This window comes from Notamacropus eugenii, chromosome 6 (genome assembly GCF_028372415.1).
Source record: "Notamacropus eugenii isolate mMacEug1 chromosome 6, mMacEug1.pri_v2, whole genome shotgun sequence".
NCBI lineage: Eukaryota > Metazoa > Chordata > Mammalia > Diprotodontia > Macropodidae > Notamacropus > Notamacropus eugenii.
In genome coordinates, this window is record NC_092877.1 from 102,952,083 (window position 1) to 102,976,446 (window position 24,364).

General features: G+C 35.1%; 1 protein-coding gene across 8 annotated transcripts in view; it reads right to left on the minus strand.

Moving 5' to 3' along the window:
* FRYL (FRY like transcription coactivator) overlaps nt 1-24,364 on the minus strand; it is a 182,491-nt gene that overhangs the window by 64,175 nt on the left and 93,952 nt on the right. For all 8 annotated transcript variants that reach the window (XM_072620713.1, XM_072620714.1, XM_072620712.1 and 5 more), the window contains 12 exons: nt 20,574-20,665; nt 15,967-16,139; nt 14,133-14,293; nt 13,256-13,366; nt 12,135-12,289; nt 11,724-11,823; nt 10,979-11,147; nt 8,780-9,039; nt 8,235-8,375; nt 5,213-5,381; nt 2,155-2,239; nt 1,529-1,641 (listed from right to left, as the gene is read on the minus strand). In XM_072620713.1, the coding sequence (XP_072476814.1) occupies nt 1,529-1,641; nt 2,155-2,239; nt 5,213-5,381; nt 8,235-8,375; nt 8,780-9,039; nt 10,979-11,147; nt 11,724-11,823; nt 12,135-12,289; nt 13,256-13,366; nt 14,133-14,293; nt 15,967-16,139; nt 20,574-20,665 (1,729 nt within the window). The remainder of the gene's footprint in view (nt 1-1,528; nt 1,642-2,154; nt 2,240-5,212; nt 5,382-8,234; nt 8,376-8,779; nt 9,040-10,978; nt 11,148-11,723; nt 11,824-12,134; nt 12,290-13,255; nt 13,367-14,132; nt 14,294-15,966; nt 16,140-20,573; nt 20,666-24,364) is intronic.

The following is a 24,364-nucleotide window of genomic DNA, read 5'->3' on the forward strand; positions in this document are numbered from 1 at the left end:
CCAATGTAATCTTTACAGGCAAAGCCACCTTATAACATGATCCTTTTGGGAATTTAGTAACAACCTTGGGAAGTTGCTGCATCAGGTTGAATCTTACCCTAATGCACAGAGGTAGGAAGTATGGTAGGAAGAAACTCACTGGAAAACGAGGAAAACAATTCATGTAATCCTGGCTATGCCACTTCATAAGGAAAATAGAAAACCAGAATAATTTGTAATGAAAGAAGAAGTAGAGGGCATCTATCAATAACTGTTAAGCATCTACTATTTAACAAGCTATTATTTTTGTTTAGAGCGAAAGATAAAGGCAGGAAGGCAGGAAAAAATGAAACAGGTTCTCTATGAACTGGCTCCAAGAAGACAAGTCACTGGCCTGAGTTCTTCCTATGTAGAAAGTTGTCTTAGCCAATACTAAGTTCCCCTCTAGTTCTAATCAGTGTGTTATTCTGATTTTAGGTTTATGCCAGTTTCAATTTGTCATTCAGTTCATATTTGCCAAAGAAAAGTATTGAAGTTTTCAGTAGAATAAGAAAATTTATTTTCCACATTTTATAATTCCCAAATAACTTATTCAAAAAGTTATATATCATATGCTGTTAAATGTCTGGCACTTATACATTAGTTAAAACGATTAAAATTTATCAGTCTAAAATAAGAATGGAAAGACTTGTAAGCTTCATAAGTGACACTTATCTGTACTTTTCCACTCCATAACTTTGTAGAATCAGAGGCATAAAAATCACATTGGAGCAATATGGTACAGTGTCAAGAGAACTTGATAAGGAGTTAGGACACTCTTTTTAATTCCAATAGCGATTAAATTTTCTGTGACTTGGACAAATTACTTCACTTTCTGTAAAATGAAGGGGGACTGGAAACCCAAGATATCTTCAAGCTCTAAAGTTCAATAATTCTAGATCAGTTATCTTCCTTTATCACACAATACCATTCTTAAAGAAAAGGAAGGAATCTCTTCTAATTTCACCCTAAAATTTATAAGAACCAGTAACCAAGTGCCTAAGTTCCTAAGGGAATGATGGGGTGAGATTTTTATAGAATTCCTTCTCTTAAGTAAGGAGAGTAGAAAAGAGAGTTTCTTCATTATACTACGAAGCAACTGATAAATGAACACAATTTTTTACACAATTTTTTAGAATGTGCTGTAAGTTCGCAATAACTATTTAACTACATCTTGGAGAAACAAATGACTTTATTATTACTCTGACTTTTTTATAGTCTCAATAGAATGGGTCTTAACTTTTAATCTACTTAATAATAGTTAATAATTACCTTAAAAATAGTGACATTTTTTTCTAAAATGAAGATGCCACTGATTAAGTAAGGAACACTTCTATTATAATTGGCAATTTGTTGAAAAATATATTTACTCTATGAATATTCCATATATATTAATAGAATTATAGATTTAAAGTTATAGAAATACACTTAACACTTTAAACAAACAGAATTTTCTAATTTAACTTGTAATATTTGATTATTATAGAAAAAAACAAGTTGAGAGCATTACTCTTCTCTTCTTCATAGGACCCTCCTGAGCTGCTGCTGTAACGGGATTCTAGTCTGTGATGCTGACGGTTTAAATTACTATTCAGTCCACTGTAGATGTCTAGATGAACATAGCTGCAGAAAAAAGTATCTTTATTAGTGATTTGGCACAAATTACAGCAAAACTAAGCACATTTTAGTCTTCCTTTTCTATGCATAAAAATGTACACTGCAAAACAGTAACAGAAACTAAGTTTTCTTAGTTTTCTTCTGAAAACTAAAAAACTAAAGCTTTCATGCCAAAGGCTAACTAAAGATTCTTATCTTAAAACATTTTTTTGCAGATAATTATCAAGTAGAATGGAGACATCAAGACATCCGTTATGCAAATGCATGAAAGGTTAAATATAAAAGCAAAACAAAATACACCAGAGAATTTTTTTGACAAATAATATTTTGTTATTTTAAAACATATTTTACAAACGTCACAAGAAACAGAAAAATTTCCATCATAGTAACACATTTGTCTTCAGAATTTTGAATGAAGGAGTATAAATTGTAATGCATCGTTCAACATCAATTATCCTGAAAGGACTAAGTAATTAATTTAATAACTACAATCACAAGTAACAGCCTACACTCACTCACCTCTCCTCAGTGTTGTCTTTTATGTGCTTATTGTCAAGGCTGCCATCTGTAGGAGGTACCATGGTATTGCTACTGGAAGTGGTTCCTATAAATTAGAATGAAAAGTACTAGTACCTATATATTATAAAAGTGTATAATCTAATAAGTGAATATCACATAATATTATATAATTAGTGAATAATACATAAATATTACTCCATGGCCTAGCTGAGAATGTGGGCATAAATTTCACTTGGCTGTTGAATAGTTTTACCTGGAAAAATCAAACAGAAAAACTGATCAGTAAATAGCCTAGACAGGATTTTATTTGCCCCTCAGGCCAGTACATTCATTTAACTCAAACAAAACATAGTATTTGGCTCCATGTATGCAAATGTGTACGTGTTCCTGTGCATGTTACAATGCATGTTGCATTTTGTAACACTGCGCTCTCTTGCTTCTCTCCTCCCCTCTGTCACATCAAATCGCATTTTCTTTTGCTGGATTACCCATGCCACACTCACTTAACTCCAAGACTGTCCTGTGAGCTTTTTTTTCTCAGTATACTGCCTAATCTTCAATACTTCCCACTTGCTCAATTACCATCTGATTCCTAGATTCTCTCCTGAGTGCCACATGAACATCTCCAACTGCTTAGTATATATTCCAAACTGGATATCTTGGAGGCACCTCTAGCTTAGTGTGTCCAAAACAGAACTCATTATCATTCCCCAACCTTATTACTTCTAGTCACTGTGGCTTGAAATCTTGGTTTTCATCCTCAATTCCTTACTCTCTTACTCTGTACATCCTATCAGATGACATTTCTAGTTCCACAAAATCTCTTCCCAACATCCCTTCTCTCTGTCTATACAGTTACTATCCTAATTCAAGTGCTCATCATGTCTTATCTGGACTACTACAACAGACTTATAATTAGTCTCCTTGCTTCAAGTCTCCCTGCATTTCTATCCACCCTCAAAATAGCCACCAAAATGATTTTTCTAAAGTTCAGACCTGACTATGTCACTCTCCTAGTCAATAAACTCCTTGGCTCTCTATTTCCCACTGAGATCAAACAGATACTCCTCCGTGGCATTTAAAGCTTTTTACAACCTGGCCACAACCTGTCCATTCTGCCTTCTTAAACACCACTCCCATCCACACACTCCATGGTCCAGCTATACTAGTCAACTACCTTTCCTATTACTGCGCCTCTACGCTGACTTTTCCCCTAGACTGGAATATACTCCCTTCTCACCACTGCCCTTTATACTATTGGCTTCCATCAAAACTGACCAAATGGTCAAATCCATCAGCTGGTAGGGCTTCTCCTTCAAGGTCTCCGGGGAGGGTCTCTTTTCTTTTTGTCTTTATATTCCCAGCACTTAGCAAAGTGACTCGCCTTAAACAAGTGCTTAATAAACGCTTGTTTGCTTGATTTTAATACTTAGCTACTAATTGTGAACTTCTTTAAAAATTTAGCATTATAAAACAGATAATTATTTGAGATACATGAATAAATCTACATCCCAGTTTGTATTAGGCATGTGAATATTCTAATGTTTTCATAAACTTAAGAATCCTCATATATTATATTCATACATTTATATCTATTATATTCATGTATAATGTATTCATACATTATATTCACATATTTGTATCTATTATATTCATACAAAATCTAGAAGAAACTCTGAAAGAAAATTGAGAACAACACCTCCATTTTTAAGACGAGGCAACTGAGGCCAAGGAAGGTTAAGAGACTTGTCTGAGGTAAAACAGGTCGTAAGTAAGAGGAGGGATTATCAGGTCTTCTGACTCTGGTGCTAGTGCTATTTCTGCAATAGTACTTTGTTAATTACCATTAATATGGATTTCCTTTTGAAAGATACTAAATAGCAAACTGAAATCCAAATAAAGTACTACTGTGATGCCACAATATGGTATGGAGGTGAGTCTGGGTTCCTGAAAGTTGGGGTAGCAGAATCCAACAATAAGGTCTTACCAAGCTATAAAGGATTTTGAGCATGATTCAGTGATGGAATATATGACTTTTTTGAGAACTAGCCTGACTAAAGTTAGAAAAGCTCATTACTAGTCAATTACCAAACATTTATTCAGCACCTAATATGTGCTAGGAACTATGGATTCAAATGAAAAAAAAAAAAATGAAAATCCTTGTCCTCAAGAAGCTGACATCTAGCTGGAGGAATAACATGAATCTAAGCAGGTATATATAAAATATATTATATGAGTTAATTTTTGGGGAAGGGCACTACCACCTTGAAGGAGTAGGAAAAGCTTGATGCAGAAAGTGATACTTGTATTGAGCATTGAAGGAAGTAGGGGATTGATTCTAAGAGGAAAATTTCACGCAAAGGCAAAGTCAGCAGAGACACAGAAGAATGTCCCCTGTGAGCAAGGTCAGTCAAGGAAAGTAATGTATAATAAGGTTAGAAATATAAGTTGACATCAGGCCATGAAGGGCTTTAATAGCTAAATTGAAGAATTTTCATATTTATTTGGAGAAAAAATAGAGGGCCAGTGGAGTTTGGTAAGACTTATACTTTAAGAAACTCACTTCAGCTGCCTAGTGAAGGATGAATGAGAGACAGGAGAGACTTCAGGCCAAATGGGAAGCAATTGCAACAATCCTGGTGAAAAGTGATCAGGAACTAAATTAAGATGATGAAGATATGAGGAGAGTGAGTGAGGGGAAGGATGCAAGATGTTATGTAGAAGTAAAAAGGACAAGCTATCTCAACTGTGTGTAAGTGGGATTATGGAGAGTGGGGCAATAAAGCTTACATTTAGGTTGTAAACCTGGTTGATTGGAAATGTGGTATTCTTAACAGAAAGAGGGAAGTTAGGAAGATGAGTGTATGGTGGAGGAAAAATAATGAGTTAAGTTTTAGATATGTTAAGTTCCCGAAGCCTATGAGACACCTAGTTTGAAATATCTAATAGGGAGTTAGAGATGTATGGCTTGAGCTCAGGAGATAAACTAGTATTGAATATATGGATCAAAGATCAACTATCTATTATGGAGTAATTAAAGCATTAAATAAGTTCTTACCTGAGGTGACAGATGGTATTTTATAACTTGAAGTAATGCGATAATATGGTGGATTATCCATGTGAGTGACTCCTGAACTGACTGGATCTGTGAGCTGAAGTTCACTCACCAGTTCTTCTAAGAGCTGCATTGTTTTATCTCTACCTAAATATACAATAACCTTCTTCACCTGTCATTGAAAAAAAATATTCAGAAAACAAAATAATGAAAGATTAATATTTATCACTTACAATAATGATTTGAGAGATGATTTTAAAATATAGTATAATTCAAAATTTAGCACATTAGCTCAGTAGCAGCAATAGTCATAAAAGCATAAGGGAGATGAATTTGTATTAAAATATTCCTTTCCTTTCATTTCTTCTTGTATATAAAACTATGATACTTAGTTGATGAAATGACAATTTATTAGGCCTTGTCACAAAACCTATTTGTCCCTCCATTCCCAATTGCATTTTCCCCTGTATTTTAACTCTCAAAAATTTAATTTTTATTTGCTGTAGGTGAAAATTTTTAAGGTACTAAAGATGTTGGGGATTTTTTCCTTTGCATTTTCTATCCCCAAAACCAATTTATAGAGGTATTAAAAAGAAACATGAAAAAAAATTCCCCTGATCATCTCTTTCAAATCTATAACTAGAGCTCTCATTCCTTACCTGGCTTCTACTATTTATTTCTAACCGTAAATTCTCCCATTACTCCCAAAATTAATATGATGAAATGTTAGGTTGAAGATGATATTGTTTCACAACATTTTCTTCTGAGACTCATTATTTATGGCAAATGAAGTTCCTCCCAGTATTGGGTAGTCATTTTTGACAACTTACTCACCTTCTAAATTCAGTCTGCTACCGCTGATTCCCAAATAATTTCTAAGTAAACTCTCATGTGTCTCTGACTATCTCTATGCCTTTAGTTACTTTCTCTTGTCTTCTTGATACTGCTAACATTTTCAGAACTATGTAAGATAATAGCAGCAAAAGGAGTTGTATCCTTGCTTTACGCATGTAGTTACTGGGGAAGTATCTAGTTCAGAAGTTATCTTTTTTTTGTATCAAGGGCCTTTTGGTATGATGGTGTAGCCTTGTCTCTTCCAAGAAAAAAGTTTTTAAATATGTAAAATAGGTATGATTGCAAAAGAAACTAATATATGCTACAGCAAATCATCATATTAAGGTTAATACTTTATTTTACACTTTTGTACTGCTCTTTAACCTTTTTCACATGTGCACACAGTATTTTTTCACAGTATTGGCACTTCAAAAGAAGTTAACAGAAACATGTCACTTCTGTCTTGTTACGTATAGCCCACTGCCCCCTTGACCCTCTACTACAGTATTAGACTTCCTCCTTCCTTGTTTTAGCCAGTACTGAACTTTCCTGCATCCAAAGAGATTGTTCTGATTCACTAGCTGCAATCTCAGATAGACCCACACCCTGACAGCTAGGAGGCGTGATAGAAGCCTGGACTTGGAGTCAAAAAGACCTGAGGTCAAATCTGGCCTCAGATATTTATTAGCTGTGTAACCCTGGGCAAGCCACTCAACCCTGTTTGGGTGAGTCTTCTCATTTGTAAAATATGGGTAATAATAGCACCTACCTCCCAGTGCTGTTTTGATGATCAAAGGAGATAATAATTGTAAAGTGTTTGGAATACAAAGGGTCTCTGGCACATAGCAGGCACTCAATAAATGCATGTTTCCTTCCTTTCTGACACAAGCTCCTGCTTCTATAAAAAGCATCACTGACAGCAAATAACCTTTGGATCAGATTCACTTTTTGTGTTCCGATTCCTCCTGCCTATCTGGACCTCTGAGGCAAACCTCAGATGACAACCTGGATTCCTGCTTCCTCTTTAGTTGTTATCACTGACTCTTCAAGACTTCCAGATATCTGGTCACTCCTTGACTTCTTTATTCACTTCTTAAATTTGCAATCAAGAATAGGACACCAGAGATTATGAGTCACCAATGGCAGGAAAAAAAGGAATGGCCTCTCTGGCTGTTTCTGTAGGAGTACAATGCCCAGAATGAATGTGCTGAGCGGACTGCATTGGGAATTCTGGGCTTAATCTTGAGTGCCGCACTTACGAAGGGCAATTTAGTCAAACAGAGTTCAGGGGAGAGCAGGTGAAATGATAAGGGAATCTGCAGTTATGTCATATGTCAATTAGAGGAAACTAAGAGAAGTCACTACTGAGATTGAGTTCAACGCAGTGAAGTATCCTAGAAAGAGCTCATATCATTCCTCTGACACTGTGTGATATGGGCAAATTACTTAATCTCTTTGAGCCTCATTTTCCATCCCTATAAAATGGGGACAATATTTGTACCTCATACACAGTTACCTCATGAGGTAATAACTTGTTATCTCAGACACAGTTGCTGGGAGGTTCCAATGCAATACAAAGTGCCACATCAATGTCATCCATTATCATTATGACCAATTAGTCATATACATAGACTCAGGCTATTCCCTTCCACAGTATCTCACAGAAATATGTTACAAGTAAGGGAAGGAGGCAGAGATGCAGGTTACACTTCCCATCTGACCAGTGAGAAGGAAAAGGTTTTTGAAGACTGAAAAATGCACAGAGGACCAACAAGAAAGAGAGCTGAGGATCAGCTTGGAAATCCACAAACATTGGTGAAAATGTCACTTTTACCAGCTACACACTTTGTGACCTCCACCTGTCAAATGAAAGGCTTGGATACAATGACAGTTAAAGTTTCTTCCAGCTTGAATTATGTCTTTTCTGCCTTAACCTCAATGGAGAAATGGGTAGAAGTAAAAGAGCAGCAAACTTCAGCTAAATGTACAGAAAAACATCCTGAAAACTGGAGCTGACTCAAAATGAAATGATCTGTCTGAGGAGGGAGGTGGGCGAATTTGCCAGCATCAGGGTCCCAGACTGTGGCCACCCTGGTTGTCCTAACCCTGACAGCTCCTCTTCTGTGCTGTAATTATACTGCCCATGCATGGAATGGGTGTTCAGAAGATCACTGTGAAACTGAATACATACATAAGGCAAGAGGCTGGGTTCACTATTCACTCCACAAATGCTGATCAAAAAGTGCAAAATTATTTTCAAATTCTTTGGCCAGCTGTCTGCTAGTGTGGTCCAAACATTCTCAATCTCTGACCATGCCAACTCGTCTCCATACTATGGAACAAAATTAAGACACATTCATTATTAAGATTAAAAATGTAAAATAGAAACACATGAAATGATTTTCTATTGAATTATTTTAAAAGGCTTTGACCATGAAACATCATCATGTAAAGCTCATCAATACAGCTATGGTATTATGTTCAATTTCTTTGACAAATCAAATGAACACTCATTTCCTTTGCTACAATTTAAATATAAATTACAGTTATCACACAGGGCCATAGTAGCCAGAAAAAGTGTCATTTCTAACAAAAGAAATTTCTTGAAGAAAGCATTTGTAATTTCACATTTAAGTTGTCTTACAAATTTATCTAGCACATTATCTATTCCAAACACATTAACTCCTCCAAACCAACTTTAATATTCTTTATTGCAATTACAAAGATCCAGGTTACCTTAGCTGTCATGTACATTAGATTGTTCAAAACCATTGCTGTAGCCTGTGGTGACCCCCAACCTTCTCCTCGTAGCCAACGCCTGCTATTCACCATGAGTTCTGGGTCTTTTAAAGCTTCATCTTCATCTTCATCATGCCGTCTTACTGTTGGCAAAGGTTTTAAATCCACCAACTCTATATTGTTCATCCATGGTAACAAATAGTGCAACATTATTTGTCTCCCAGCTGGATGAGCCGTTTGAATTCTCTGACTTATCTCTGAAAACAAATTTTAACAGTTCATTCTAAAAGAAATTGAAACTACTTTCATTTGCAAAATTATAGGTATTCAAAATGATCATTTCACCTTTCTATTCATTTAAGCTACGTGATATAAGAAGGAAAAAATTAACAGCTAAAAATAAAACCATAGTTTTCCTTTATGCCTGAGATATTTTTCAGTGTTTAAAAAGGAAACTTAATTGCAGAATAGAAAAAAGGTCCTCATGCTTCCTGTCATAGGAGCTATTAAGGCAAAGGTTAGATGATTATTTGTCAAGGATACAATAAAAAGAAAATTTTTACACTGGTTTAGAGGCTATACAGAAGTTCTGTCCAATTGTAAAGTAGTATAACTATGAATATAAGGCCTTTTCTTAAAGGGAAGAAGAAATAAAATCCTCAAGTAAAATGATATTTTAAACTATTTACCTATTAAATGTCTTCAAACTGAAAACATTTCAAATTAGACATATGACTTCCAAAGGTGAGTACTTTGGAGTGCAGGCTAGATATTCTGATTTTTATTTAAATTCCTTCTTGAGGTTTAATTTTCACATTCAATAGAAAAAAGACTGATGTAAATTCCTCCCAGGATGCTAGTTAAAGTTATTTCAACATGGATACTATGCAACTAACTTTGCATCTATAAAAGTAACTCTGTGGCATAATAAAAAATTAATGATAATATTTTTAGTGATTTAGTTAGGATACTCAAAGGACTTCAATGGAAAACCCTTAAGAGAACATTTTGTAAAGATGTAAGTAAATTGTCAATGGGCAGTCAAGGAATAATGTATATATTTTTAGACTGCCTTCAGTGTTTGGGGATTAAAAGAAGGGGAAAGGAATGGGACTGCATGGGGACGGGAGTGACATAGGAAGGTAAGAGGAAGGAGACTAAGGGAGGGAAAAAGGGAGTAAGCGCTGGGGAGAAAAGGGAAGAGGACAACAGAGAGAGTAGAACTGGAGAGGCAGGATAAAATGCAGGAAGACAGAGGAGGATAAAGGGGGGAAAGGGTAGAGGGGGAAGAAGGAAAGGTATGAAACAAGGCGGGGAAGGAGGAAGAGAAAAACAGGGAGAAGGGAAGGGGAGGTAAAGAGGAGTAGTGGGGGGGAGAGAGAAGAGGGAGAAAAAGAAAAGGAGAGAGATAAGGAGGAAGGAAACTTAAGGAAGCAAACTAAAGGAGCTTAGGAGGGAGAAAAAGGAAGAAGGAACAGATAATGAAAATATTCAAACTTCTCAGCCTAGTATTGAAGTTCTTCCACAATGGGACTTCATCTCTTCTCCAAATAATTCTCCTACATACACTCTAGTTTGCTGCCAAAATAAATTAAGGTAACAACAATGATGAAATTCGAGAGGAGAAATATTCCCTTGAAGCAATCAGCACCAACCCACTTGATGGCAGACATGATAGCAAATAATCAATTCATACTAGTGGCTATGGGACTGACGGGTACATTCCAAATAGAACATAAAAGATAAACAAGTGGATATTCTGGATGGAGTATTTGTGTGGGTAAGATGATTTCTAAGGTCTCTTCCAATTCTATGAGTCTATGATCTGTGGGTTGGTCTGTTTTTCCATCAAAACGTTTTCAGTTGAAAATACATAGAAATACACCTACAATAAGAACAAGCAGTATAATAAACTCATTCAATACATGTTGTACATGTCATGAAAATATCACCAGGGCAGGAGGGAAAGTACTTTTGGGGGGGACAGGGACATGGTTTAAAGCCTTTATAAAAAGATTTAGTGACAAGGATCCCTTTAGGATGTCAGTCATTAGGGTGCACTTTCTCTACAATGATATACATTAGATTTGCATTTCTTTACTTAAATTTCATCTGGAATATAACGTGCTCTGAAAATTTGTTCAAAGCAGAGATTTAAAATGTATAAGTATGTCTTAACCAATTAAATTTTCATACCTGAAAAGATAGCAAGGGTTAGTTCAGGATAAGTCCTTGCTAATTCCTCTGACAACTGATAATATGAAACAGAATATAGGTGTGGCAGAGGAGACAGCTGACTGAGAACTCCATCAGTTCTATGAACCTCCAACTTGTGAGCATAGCGAAACATCTTCGGTTCCAGAATCTACAGGAGGAGAATTATAATAATTAAAGCTAAAATTTAGTGGTCTCATGATGTTCTCCAAACCTAGCATATCAGTTAAGAGCTTGTCACTTCATCTTATGTTGCCAAAAACTGTTTTGGAGTAAATGAAAATGCTCCCTCATAAAGCAAAACTTTGGTGTCATGAAAGTATTGCTTATTCATCTGAGAAAGATAATTCATAAAAGATAACTATAAAATAACTTTTCTCTTTACTCAAAAATACTGTGCTACTCTTGAGATAATTTAGGATATCATAATCTAACATTAAATAAAATTTTAGAAGCCAATGGATTTTGTGGAGCTCATAATTTTCAAAAACAACTTCAGGTATATATATTTTAAATTAGAAATGTGAATTCTACACAGTCAACTGAATTGGTTACATATTTTTGAATTTCAATGACCTACACTATCCTTTGTCTACTATTATTGATGATTAAAAAAATAACTCTTGTTATCATATAACTGAACACAATGATGTATGTTAAAAGTAAAATAAATCTCTTTGATCTGCCAGAAATAAAGCACAGATTTAATTAAAAATTGTTTACAGACCTGTAATAATTGCATAGCCACTTCATAGATGCTCCTTGAAGAATCAGCTGCTTTAAACAATATCAAGTTGAGGAGAGTCACCGTGTCGCACTGGTAGTCCCTGGGAATAAATTTTATAGAGTCAGTAAAGTGCCTTAATGTCTGGCTGTTTTCACAAGAGGCATTAATTATCAAGTATATGTTTTAGAATATATTCCCAAAGACAGAGTCAGTGTCAGGTATGCTTTCTGCACCTATATATTCTCTAATATTTAAAGAGATACAACAGAAGTAACCTAAAAGCATGTTATTTGGGGCAGAATTTAATATTGTAAGGCAGAAAGGAATACTCTACTATTATTAAACACAGTATTTCTGAAGAAAATTGAAAGCAGCTTATTTAAAAGTAATGTCAAAAAAAGGATAAAAGACCTGTTTTGGAACACATTAGCTATAGCTTTAAAGCAGCCAGCTGCCACCCTCTTGGAGCCCGTGTAGCACCGGTCTACAGCCCAGTACATTAGATTGCTCTGGTCTGGGTTGAGCTCCAGTAATAGCATGACTGCCTCACAGCCCAACTGATGAACCTAAAAAACAAATAAAAAACACCAGGAAACAATGTAAAAATACAGAAAACTTAATTTTTAGAAATGTTTTCACTAAAATAATATAAGGCATGTACTTACTGTATCATGAATTGTACAATTCCTCCCATCCCATTCCCAATGAAGCATATATGTAATTACTAAAAGAGGACACCAGAGGGTAAGGGTCACTTGAATAAATTTGGGCTTGTGGTTCACAGGATAAAAAGACTCCCAGCCGCAAAGCTTTCCTCTTTGAAGGTGGCAAGATCAAATGAAAAAATGGGAGTCACCTCTATAGCACTTTGTATGAAAAAGTTGTCAAGTTGTCATATAAAAAGTTGTCAAGACAACTCTTTATTACAGCAATCAGATGTAGTATGTTCGGAAGGGAACATTATACATTTCCTCCTCCAAACTGGAGACAGTAGGTGAAAGGTAGTGTAAAGGTTGCGAGAATGACATGGGAGGAAGAGAGAGGGGCAGCTGAGAGAAAATGGGGGCAGGGAGTTGAACATATTAAGTAAATATGGAAAACATTTTTATTATAGGAGATCAGATGTACTCTTACAATGGTATTTCACTTATCCTGTGTACACTATTATCAGGCTGATAAAACATAATAATTATTAGGCCCATTTTCATAATGTAGGGGAAGAGGATATATCAGAAATTAATAAATTAATAAATAATTATAAATTAATTATACATAATAATAAATAAAACAAACGCTCAAAATAAACAAAATAATAATAAAACAATTAATAAATACTGTTTTAAGAAATAGAATCTAAAGTACTTCTGGACTAATTTTATATAGTATTCTCTTTCTGTATGTTTTAATTAAAATTCCACTTTTAATCACTTAGTAAATAGGGCCTGGATTAATTGGTTTATTCTAGAATCCTAAATTCCTTAAAAGGTACATAACATGAAGTGCTAAAAAAAGACACAGATTTGTGCTATTACCTTTTTGTCCAGAGAATCTAAAATATTATCCAGCCATTTGTATAAGTAGCCATCTGAAGAGAGTCCTACATTATCTGCAACAGGGCCACAACACAGAACAGCAGACATAGCCTTCAAAAATAAAATTAAAAAGACACATTCTAATAAATAATGCTGTTGAAAGATGTTGACTGAGTAAATTCAATAAGTTTTAATGCTTATGAGTCTCAAATTTTAAAAGACAGACATGTAATAGTATTTGTGCACTGAGACATTCTATTACTTAGAAAAAGTAAATGACATGACACCAAATCAGTCTGATAGTTTATAAAAATCTAAAATATTCCAAATGAATTAAAAATTAAAACATTAAGTTGTTACATACCAGACTTCAATGCAAAGATGAGAATAGGGTAGTATGGCAAAAAAAAAAAATCTTTTTGGAAAACGTTTTAGAAATTGAAAATGAAGGTTCACAAGGTATATAAAAACCTTATTTTTATCCTTTATATCATACATTCTCATCAAATCATTTTTGAATGAGAAATATAATAACGAGCTATATGAATGAAGTGCTATGTGAATTCAGAAATTCTGACTAGATGGAACAGGAGGTTTCACAAAGAAGATACCTTGGTACTATCTTGTGATGAATGGGTACAAATTCAAAAGGGAAATCTATGGGGTGAAGGGGAAGGAGTGGTCATTTCAGGTTACAGGAACATTGTAAACAAAGTTACAGAAGTAGGAAAATGTTTGGAGGAGAGCAAAAATAGGCTGCAATGCAGAGTGCATGTAAGGGAGGAGTAAAAAAAAGGTTGCTAAGGTAAGCTGTCGTTCAGTCATAGAGTGGCTTGAATACCAATGCTATAAGAAAAGTAAAGTTATAGAGAAATACCTTTAATGCACAGTACTGATGCCTATTAATCTGCATGTTCCTATCACTGTATCTGTCCAAGGGAGTAAACATGATACTAAAAGGTCCTGCCCAATGACTGAACAACATGAAGAGACTGTGACGAAGGCTCTGCTGGGGAAAGATGCTTCTTCTCTGGTGAACTATAAAGAAAAACACAACAGAAGTATTTGAGTTTTACCTTATTATCTTTGAAAAATATTTGCATACATAAAAATTGTAACTAAAACTTCACATTTACAGAATTTTAATCAAGGCCAACTTTCTATTTAATTTGTGCCAAATAGAAAAGAGAGAAGGACTACCGCACATGTTATTGTGACATGACACATGACAACTTTGAAAGCAGAAATTTCAAGCTGGCAACATGATGGATTTAAAAACAGGATGGAAATCAGTAGTCTGGGATACGGTTCCAACTATGACATTGACTAATTGTATGACTGTGGCAAAAATCACTTTTCCCAAAGCGTCCTGAGTTTCCAGATCTACAAAATGAGAGAGTCGGACTATATAAGATGTTTCTAGCTCTAATAATCGATGACTCTTTAATAAAATTTAAATTAATCATGTAAGTTACCTAGTTATCCAATAGAAATGACATATCTCTTTTCTGTATATGTATATGTGTGTGAGTACTTAAAAAAAAAAAAAGAAACAAAGGCAGAGAGCATGGGTAGACCTGTAATTTCATTAGGGTAACTCCTGGTGAGAAAGTTGCCCTACCAATACAGGTTAGCATTTTTTTTTTGGAATTTCAAGTCTTAGTGAGTTGCCTAGGACATTAGGAGGTTAAGTGAGCTGCCTAGAGTCATAAAGGCAGTAAGTATCAGAGGTGAAAACCCAGCTCTTTGTGACTCCAGTGATAGCTCTCAGATCTGTCTCTCTCTCTCTAACTATATCTCTATTTCTATCTCTGTTAAATATTTATACACACATACACACACACACGTATGTTAAAATGATCAATGAATTTTTATCTGGGATAATCCAAAAAAATTCAATATATAGGTAAAACAAAAACTTTATGATTAGAAGTATTCTCTGAAAAGCTAGAAGTCTCTTATTATTATTATATCTTTATCATATCACTGTATCTGTATCATGCCATGACCTTACTATTTGAATTTCAGAAATTAAAGATCATTAAACCTACATGAGAAAAAGAATATGTGTGGGCAATCAAACCTGTAGGTAGGTAGGTAGAGCAACATACTTGTCTTGAAAAAGTTGATAACCACTTTTTGAAATAGAATTCATACCCTAATAAAAATTTAATCATTAATAAATCAGAAAAATTAATTCAAATTTTGTTTTAAAATTAAATTTATACTTATAATATGCCCCCATATAATATTTAATGTTACAGATATAATAAAGGCCTTATTATTATTTGGAAAGCTACAAATAATATATTTTTAGAAGTACATGATTGCATCAGTATTATTCAGAAAGCTGCATGTCCATTTTTTAAGGCTATTATTGATGACTGATTATCAGTTCACTTTCCCCCAAATGCCCTTCCCTAAAGTAAAGGCTCTCTTTCTTGCCCTTCCCCTTCCTCTTCGCCGCCCTTTCGGGCACTCCTGCTGCCAATATGTCTATAAGCCTCGACGCTGCTCGCCTTCAAATTTATCTCTGTCTTTATCTTGATGGAAAACGAAAATAGGCATCGATTCAACAATTTTATAAATTCTTGTCACCTGTGTTTCTCTAACATCATCTCCCAATATTTCTGTCTTGTCACTTTAATTCGCAGTCTCCCTGGAGCAAGGAAAGAAGATGTTATTAATGCTCTAAATACTGAAAACGATACCTGGAACATTCTGAATGATATTCGCCACTAAGGCACTAAAATGGCATCGTATATCCTTCAGCGTGTCAGAGTCCTTTTCATTTTCTGCTTCCAGGAGTTGCCTAGTTAGATCTACATACTCCAGCAAAGTGTTATTGAGGGAATGTGTTTCATTATCAAGGCCACCACTTGCACTGAAAATAAAAAAGGAAAATTATTAAGGAAACAAAGTAAAAAAAAGACAAATTTTCTAAAAAGTCATCTAAGAACCCAAATCAGAAGTATATTTGCTGAACTCTGCAAGGCTGCTATACCAAAAGGAATGCTGACATGTTAATATTTGAATATGTTGTCTGGTATTTTACCAGGTAAACAAGTTGTTGGTAAGAATATGTGGTTCTAAACTAAGCAAGTATATTTTAGGAACATGTAATATTATAACATTAATTAGGAAATGACTTTAACTTTATTTTGGTGGAGTTTTTAAAAATTATTTAAATACATTGGTAGCACAACTTAAAAGCACAGTTAGATACTAATTCCTTCCTTTAGAGATTAAGTATTAACACTGTCAAAGTAGAACTTTACATTCTCCAGGCACAATAAAGTATTCACACTCTAATTTTATAACCTCCCTAAAGGAAATAAATACTTGTGAAGTCAAACTTAAGATACAATTTCCTAAAGTCTTCTTTTGTGTTTTTTATACTTTTTGTTTTACCATTATGTCAGCAGTTAAGTTAATTATGAATACATTTTATTTTATTTTCCTAAAAGATACTATTTTTGATAAGCCTACTCCTTGCTAGTAGTATAGGACCCAAGTTATTTTATTAATAAAGTTAAAAAAATAAACCCAATATTTGATTTTTTAAAACACCAGTTCTGTGTTTTAACACAACTTGACTTGTATTACTTTTATTATTTTATGAGCCTTTAATTACCGTGACATTTAAAAATACTGTTTTTGCCATGCTTATACCTTGGTAGAATAAGACTGCTTTTTAAAAAGGAGCCCAAAGTGCCCATTAACAGTCCCTGTGTGCTTTATAACAAATGTTTTATATTTATGAATTGATAATCTTACATTTAGTTAATTACATACGATGATTTTGATAAAAAAATTTTAATAAGCCTAAACATTAGTATTATTTTTTAAAAACAATAAATATTATTTTCAATAGTTTAAACACAAAGCTGTTTTCAGACAAAAATCCTATAAAAACTGTAGTTCATTATTTCAGTGAATCTGTGAGCTCACTGACAAGCATCATTGGCTTCACAATTTACCCCATGTTCTCCTTGCCCTTCCCATAAAGCCTCCACAAAGGACCCAGGCTAGGCCTTCCTCTAAGTACTTTTACCTTCTCCTATCATACCACTTAATGATAGCTCTTTATCCCTCTTTCATTATATCCACCTCCTTTTTCCAATCATGCCTTTTCAGTATATTCTATATCTTACATCACTTTTTACATGCAGGATAAGGCCAAATTAGTGCATGATTTACACATAAAGGGTAATACCATAAAGAAATGAAGACAGCATGGAATAGCTTATTTGTTAGATTTATGGATAAGGGAATTTAGGACCAAATCATATATGCCACAGCCTACCTACACCTGACATACATTTCAGAGATGATGTTGCTTCAGGATGAACAACCTTTTATAATCACAGGAAGAATATAGTTCTTTAAAAAAAATAGTTTTACATATTAGGAAACATCTTACAGCTGTTGAAAGTGCTATTCAATCTTCCAAAAATAATTCAGCCCATTCTCTTCCTCCTACAATTCTGAGTCCAGATCACTGCCCATCCAAATACATGTTACAGTCTGGCCAATAGACAATATTCATCAATTAATTGGTTCTGTTTCAACTGGCTATTCGTTCATGAATGAACGTGGGACTCACTGACATAAGAAGTAGCTACAACACAGTATTATGAACAGTTCAAACAATGTAATGTCAGTCATTCCACAAGTAGAATGAAATAGTGGGTTAATTCCATCATCAAAATAATTTCTCAAATTATTTTTGACTGGGAATTGGTGAGGTGGTACATAAATAACTACATACTACTGATATGTCTTTTAAAAAAAATTCATGTTAAGCTTATGGTATGTACTTAGATCAATCTGCTCCCATCTGGATTTGGGCACTGTCTTCAAAGGAGAAGTAGATACACTCTACAAAAGTTGAATATTAAGAAAGACATAATTCTATTCACTTAGATAAAGATGAAAACTGAATATAAAACTGAAAAAGGACATGCAATTTACCTAAAAATGTTCAGGAGGACACAAGAAGGGAATATGGTATAAAACCGACAAAGACTGAAAACTGGCTAAGTTATGTAGGATTAAAGTATAATTAACACACTAATGAATCACATCTGGCCTAGAGTATTACAGTGCACTAGTAACTGATTGACCTCACTCATCACTCTCCACTTCAGTTCATCCTCCATGTTGCTGCCAAAGTGATTTTCCTTAAGTATAGATCTGACCATGTAACTTTCCTACACTATCAACAACTTCAGTGGCTCCTTATTACCTCTAGAATAAAACATAAATTTATCTGAATTTTAAACCCTTTCACAGACTTCCCCCAACCTCTCTTTTTGGTCTCATTATACATTTCTCCCCTTTCTGCCCTCTGAAATCCTGTCCTTTTTCCTATTCTTCTCAGACATCCCTCGCTCTCCCTCTCTGTGCCTATGCACCAGCTGTCCAACATGCCTATAATGTACCCTCTCACAGAGTCTGTCTCTTCTGCATGAAGCCATACCTGACCCTGAACTGTTGATACGTTCCCTCTCAAATAATCTTGTAACTACTTTATTCTGTATATACCTGTATGTCATTATCTCTTCTGTCTGAATGAAAGCTCCTGGAAAGCAGGGATTGTAACACTAGTTTCTAACATGGGACTTGTTACACAGTAGGTTGCTTAATTTATAACTCATAGGGTCATAGATTTAGAACTAGAAGGGATCTCAGACATCACCTAGTCCAACATCCAGGCAGAAAAGGGAGCTGCACTCAGGTGTTGCCACAAATCCAGATGCCTAAGGCCTCTTTTTGTTCTACAAATCATTAATTTTACAATTTTGAGTTATATCCAATAGCACTAGCCTCTCTGACCTGACCTAAGGTATTCTAGCAGGGAAGTGAAAGTGAATAAAGAGAAGATACAGGACTAGGAAGAGAAGACTAACTAGGCATTTAAATTATGTTTTTAAGGTTACCACATTTATGATCACAGTTAGAATCCACTGACTGCCACATGTCCAGTACAAAAAGAAAAATATTTCTTGCGTACTTGCTATGAATAAGGCACTGACTGAGTGATACCAAGAGGTACCAGAAATTACAAACTAATCCTAAAAGAAACCACAATCTAGAGTCAGAGAGATAATATATACATACATAAAAACTACATAACAATGAAATGCTAGATGGTAAATTCCAAGATGTCAGTATGTCTTAGCAGGACCTTACACACAGTAGATGCTGATTGTAGAATAAAAAACAAAGAAAGACTGAAAGAACAACATGACAAAACATGATGAATAAATGCTAAATGAAGGGGAAAGTGACAAGTATGATGAATTCATAAGGAGAGATGATTCATTGGAAGGAGAGGCCAAGGATGGGGTGGAATAATAACTTACATTTATATACTGAGAGTCTGTAATACAGGGAGTCATGTAATTTTTATGTGACCGTGAAAATGAGGCTTTTTAACATTTGTCTAAATTGCAACATGACTTAAAAAACCGTGCACTTCTACCACCTGGATTATTTGTATCACTTCCGCCATCCTGTCATAGATGGTATGGCTAACTGACATCACTTTCACATTACTATTATACTCATACTTGTTGTAGTGTAGTAGGATCATAAGCTTAAAGATTTAGAGCCAGAAGGGACCTCGGGGCCCATTTTATAGATGAGGACAATGCTGAGGCCCACTCAGGCAGGGTTAGTTACCCATGATTTGAACACAGATCATCTAACCCCAGAGCAAATATACTTTCTATATGAAGAAGTAGCACTATAGCTCCCTGCCTCCTTACTTCCTAAATAAACAACCAATTTATGAATTTACAATTCACTATCATGAGGTTTATAATAGAGAGCTGTGTTTGGTCCTGAGGGAAGAACCAGGAAATATCAGAGAAGTCTATGAAGGTTCTTCATGATAAGTTACTTGATCTGTGTATGAAGAGGGAGGTAGCTTCAAGAGATGGTGATTTCCCTCTCCTGGGAAGTCTTCTGCCATTTGTCAGGCATGCTGTAGAGGAGGCTCCAATTCAGGCATAGCTAGGATTTGGTGGCTTTGGTGATCCCTTCTCATGCTAAGAAACTCTAAGTCTGTCAGGCTTGTAACTACGACATAATTTGACTAGATCATAAAAACTACTCTATAGAAGTAATGTAGATTGAGTTTCCTCAAGAAACTCCTGTTGTTTTTTCTGTTGTTGTGACATTTCGAGGGAGAATAATACTCAACAGCATTTCAATGTTATTGCCCCAAACAAAATAACTTCAATACCAACCTGTGCTCCAGTTGCGCAATCGGTTAGCGCGCGGTACTTATACGACAGTACTCAATACCAACCTGTGGCTGATGACACCAGCATCTGCCAGCAGTTCAAATATCCGTACCAGCTGCACACGCAAAATATCTCGACGCCTGCGCCGTTTCATATTCTATTCCATATCAAAGAGAATATAGAAGATATAGTAAGACGTATGCAGTGATATCTTACTTTTTAAATGAACTATACTGAATACAAGGGATTTTCCTCACAATAGTGCTATTGTTACTTCAAGTTGTCTGAAATATTCATACAAAACATCATTTCCAACATTCTGCCAAGAACAATATTGTCAATGAGGAGAAGGTAAGCAGATATACTGAATTTTTATTTTATGATAACTTCTGTGAAGAAAGTAAGGTTCTATATCTAGGGAGGCTACATGGTAACAGTGGAAAGGAGTTGGATTTTGGAATCAAAGGACCTATGTTAAAATCTGGTCTCTGCCACATACTACATCATCTTGAACACACTGCTCTTTGAACCTTTTTAACCATCCATAAAATGGGGACAAGAGGTTGTGCAACACCTATCACACTGGCTAACATGACAAAACAGGAAGATGATAAATGTTGAAGATGTGGGAGACTTGGAACACTAATTCATTGTTGGTGGAGCTGTGAGCTGATCCAACCATTCTGGAGAGCAATTTAGAATTATGCCCAAAGGGCTACAAAAATGTGCCTACCCTTTGACCTAGCAATATTACTTCTAGGACTGTATCCCCAAGAGATCATAAAAATGGGAAAGGGTCCCACATGTACAAAAATATTTATAGCAGCTCTTTGTGGTGGGCAAGAACTGGAAATCCAGGGGGTGCCCATTAACTAGAAAATGGCTGAACTAGTTGTGGTATATGAATGTAATGGAATACTATTGCGCTATAAGAAATGATGAACAGGAAAACTTCAGAAAGGCCTGGAAGGACTTATATGAACTGATGCTGAGTGAAAGGAGCAGAACCAGGAGAACTTTGTACACAGCAACAACCACAGTGTGTGAGGAATTTTTCTGGTAGACTTAGCCCTTCTCATAGCAATGCAAGGATCTTAAAAATTCCCAATGGACTCTTGAGGCAAAACGCCTTCCACATCCAGAGAAAGAACTATGGAATTGGATTGCAGAAAGAAGCAGACTATTTTCTCTTGTGTTTTGTTTTGGTTTTTCTCATGGCTTCTCCCATTCATTTTAATTCTTCCATATAACATGATTAAGGTGAAAATGTATTTAGTAAGAATGTATGTGTAGAACCCATATAAGATTGCATGGCGTCTTGGGGATGGGGGAGAGAGGAGGGAAGGAAAAGCAAGGGAGGGGAAGAAAATCTAAGATTTATGGAAGTGATTGTAGAAAACTGAAAACAAATAAATTAATTATAAAAAAAGAAAAAAAAGAGGTTGTGCAAGATGGTCTTGAAGCTTCCAACTCTAGGTCAATGCTCTTATGGTACAATTTTTACATTTGTTAAGCCTTTATCAGTAGCTAAAGAAACTGGAAAAACTATGCACTGCATGGAAGAGAATGTACAAGGGAGTCCTGAGCTTGACAGACATCAGAGGAAAGAAGCAGGAACACAAACTCCAAGAGGACTCCAAGAAGTCCCAACACTTCTGATAAATTCATACCTAAAAGTTATAGTACAGAGAAGCAGACTAAGAGAACAGGCAAAAAGAAGCTTGGTTTTTGCTGTTAATGATGTGAATAACCAGTGACTCATGAACTCTAGGAACAAGTAAAATGCTGCATGTCTCAAAAGTCTTAGGGCAGCATCATGCTATTAAAGCTTTAATTCAAGTATTTTTGGAGAAGCAGTGGGATGTAATGGATGGAGATCAAGGCCTCAGGACAACTTGTGTTCCAGATCCTCTCTGTCTGGCACCTGTGACACTAGGCCTTAATCTCTTAGTGCCCCAGGCAGTTAGCTCTCTAAAAATATAAGCTGAAGAACAGTGGTGAACTGCCTTGGAGTTTTGCATTTTGGGGATACCCTATAACAATGACATCATAGGTCTAATTTAAAAAAAAATCAGTACAAACTAGATCAAAGGCACAATACACAGGATACAAAGATGAAAAAAGTCCTTACTTAAAAAAAAAAAAGCCTATATAGTCTAGTAGGGTGGACTGACAAGTAGATAAATGTAGCACAAAGGGTATGGAAGTATATTTTATAAAATAATTTAAAAATTCTCTGACTGATTTTTGGGGTGAAAGGGACTCATTTTAAAAGAATTTATTCATTTCTTCTCTATTTCCCAGGACTGATAACAGATAGTAACAACCTGGAGCTTTAATTCCATATTTTAAGCTATTAAAGTGTTAAACTGTACTTTTGGGACACAGTCTTTATATAGAATAAATGTTGTGTTGCTTAATTTACTCTGCCTCACACTTCAAATCCTGAAACTTCCAGTTGCCAGGCAAGCACTGGGTAAAGAATGGTCAAGAATAATAGGATTTAAGCTTCATCATTACTTTCTATAGTGAGTTATAAATTTAAGCTGAGAGTACCACAGAACTTCATCTAGAGTAACAGTCACTATAAAAAAATAAGGAGAAGAAAGAGCATTAAAGTTATGTTGCTTAATATTTCTTCTCTATGTTAATTTTGTCCAATAGATATTTGATTAATAATGACAACTTTATAATAAAAAAACTCCTCTCACTCCAGTCTTCAAAGGATTAGAAAGTAACTGTGGGGAGAATATATCATCTGACATTAGGCATGGTATATTCCCTGAGAAGCACCATTTAGTGCCCTAAACCCTGAATGATAAACAACAAAAGCTATATATCTGAAAAATACTCTTTAAAAGTTCTTAACAAGTTCAATAGTAGATATAATGGTGTAATAAGTGACAGCCTTCCCTCCCTGCAATAACTGATCAAGAAACTGCTTCACAACAAAATGTTTAGATATGGAAGAGATCATTATCTCAACTGAAGCCAAGTTAGCAGACATGGAATTAAAAGTTCTGGTGGTTATCATATATCATCCATCCCAGAAAATAGAGAAGAAATCAACATAATCTTTTAAAAGAAGTGCCTTTCTCCTCAAAATCTGGCAGAGAATTTACCCCAATTGATGATTTGATAAAATATATGATATGTTTATAAACCATATTGCCATGCTCTTTGACTTACCATTATTGCACATCAGCCCCACTATTTGACTGTGGGCTCCTCGATGGCAAGTATTATATCATCTTTGTGTTCATGATATGCCTCAAAAGTCTTAGTGAAGTTTTAAGCTACATTTTTTTTTTCTCAATGGGACTTGTGATTTCATTGGTATAGGATGTGCCAGACCTGAACCTTAGGTTGTCCGGACTCTACGGACATGACTTCCATCCATTACACTATACTGCCTCTCCACAGACACTCTAATTAAACTGAAATTAATTTCTCCTAGAAAATATCAAAGGACTTGGAGCTGAAAGAAACCTAAGAGGGAAGGGCAGATATTAGAACAATGCTCTTTCTACTAATCCAATGCTGAAACAGAAATAATTTTTTACTACAACTTTGTTTTAACTCAAATTATATTCTTACAACTGGAATTAACATTAGTTGGAGCATGTGTATGATTTTGTCAAGCACTTACTATAATCATCTAACGCATCACACCTGGATCATCCTAACAATCTCTTCTAACTTCAATCCACTATACATACCAATGCCAAAGTAAACACTCATCAAACTGCAAGACTTGGCGGTAGGTAGGGGCCAAAATTAAAATAGGCCAAACTTCTTTGGACTGCAGATAGGTCTTTAGCAGCTCACTTTCCAAGTAATGGTATATTTAATGACT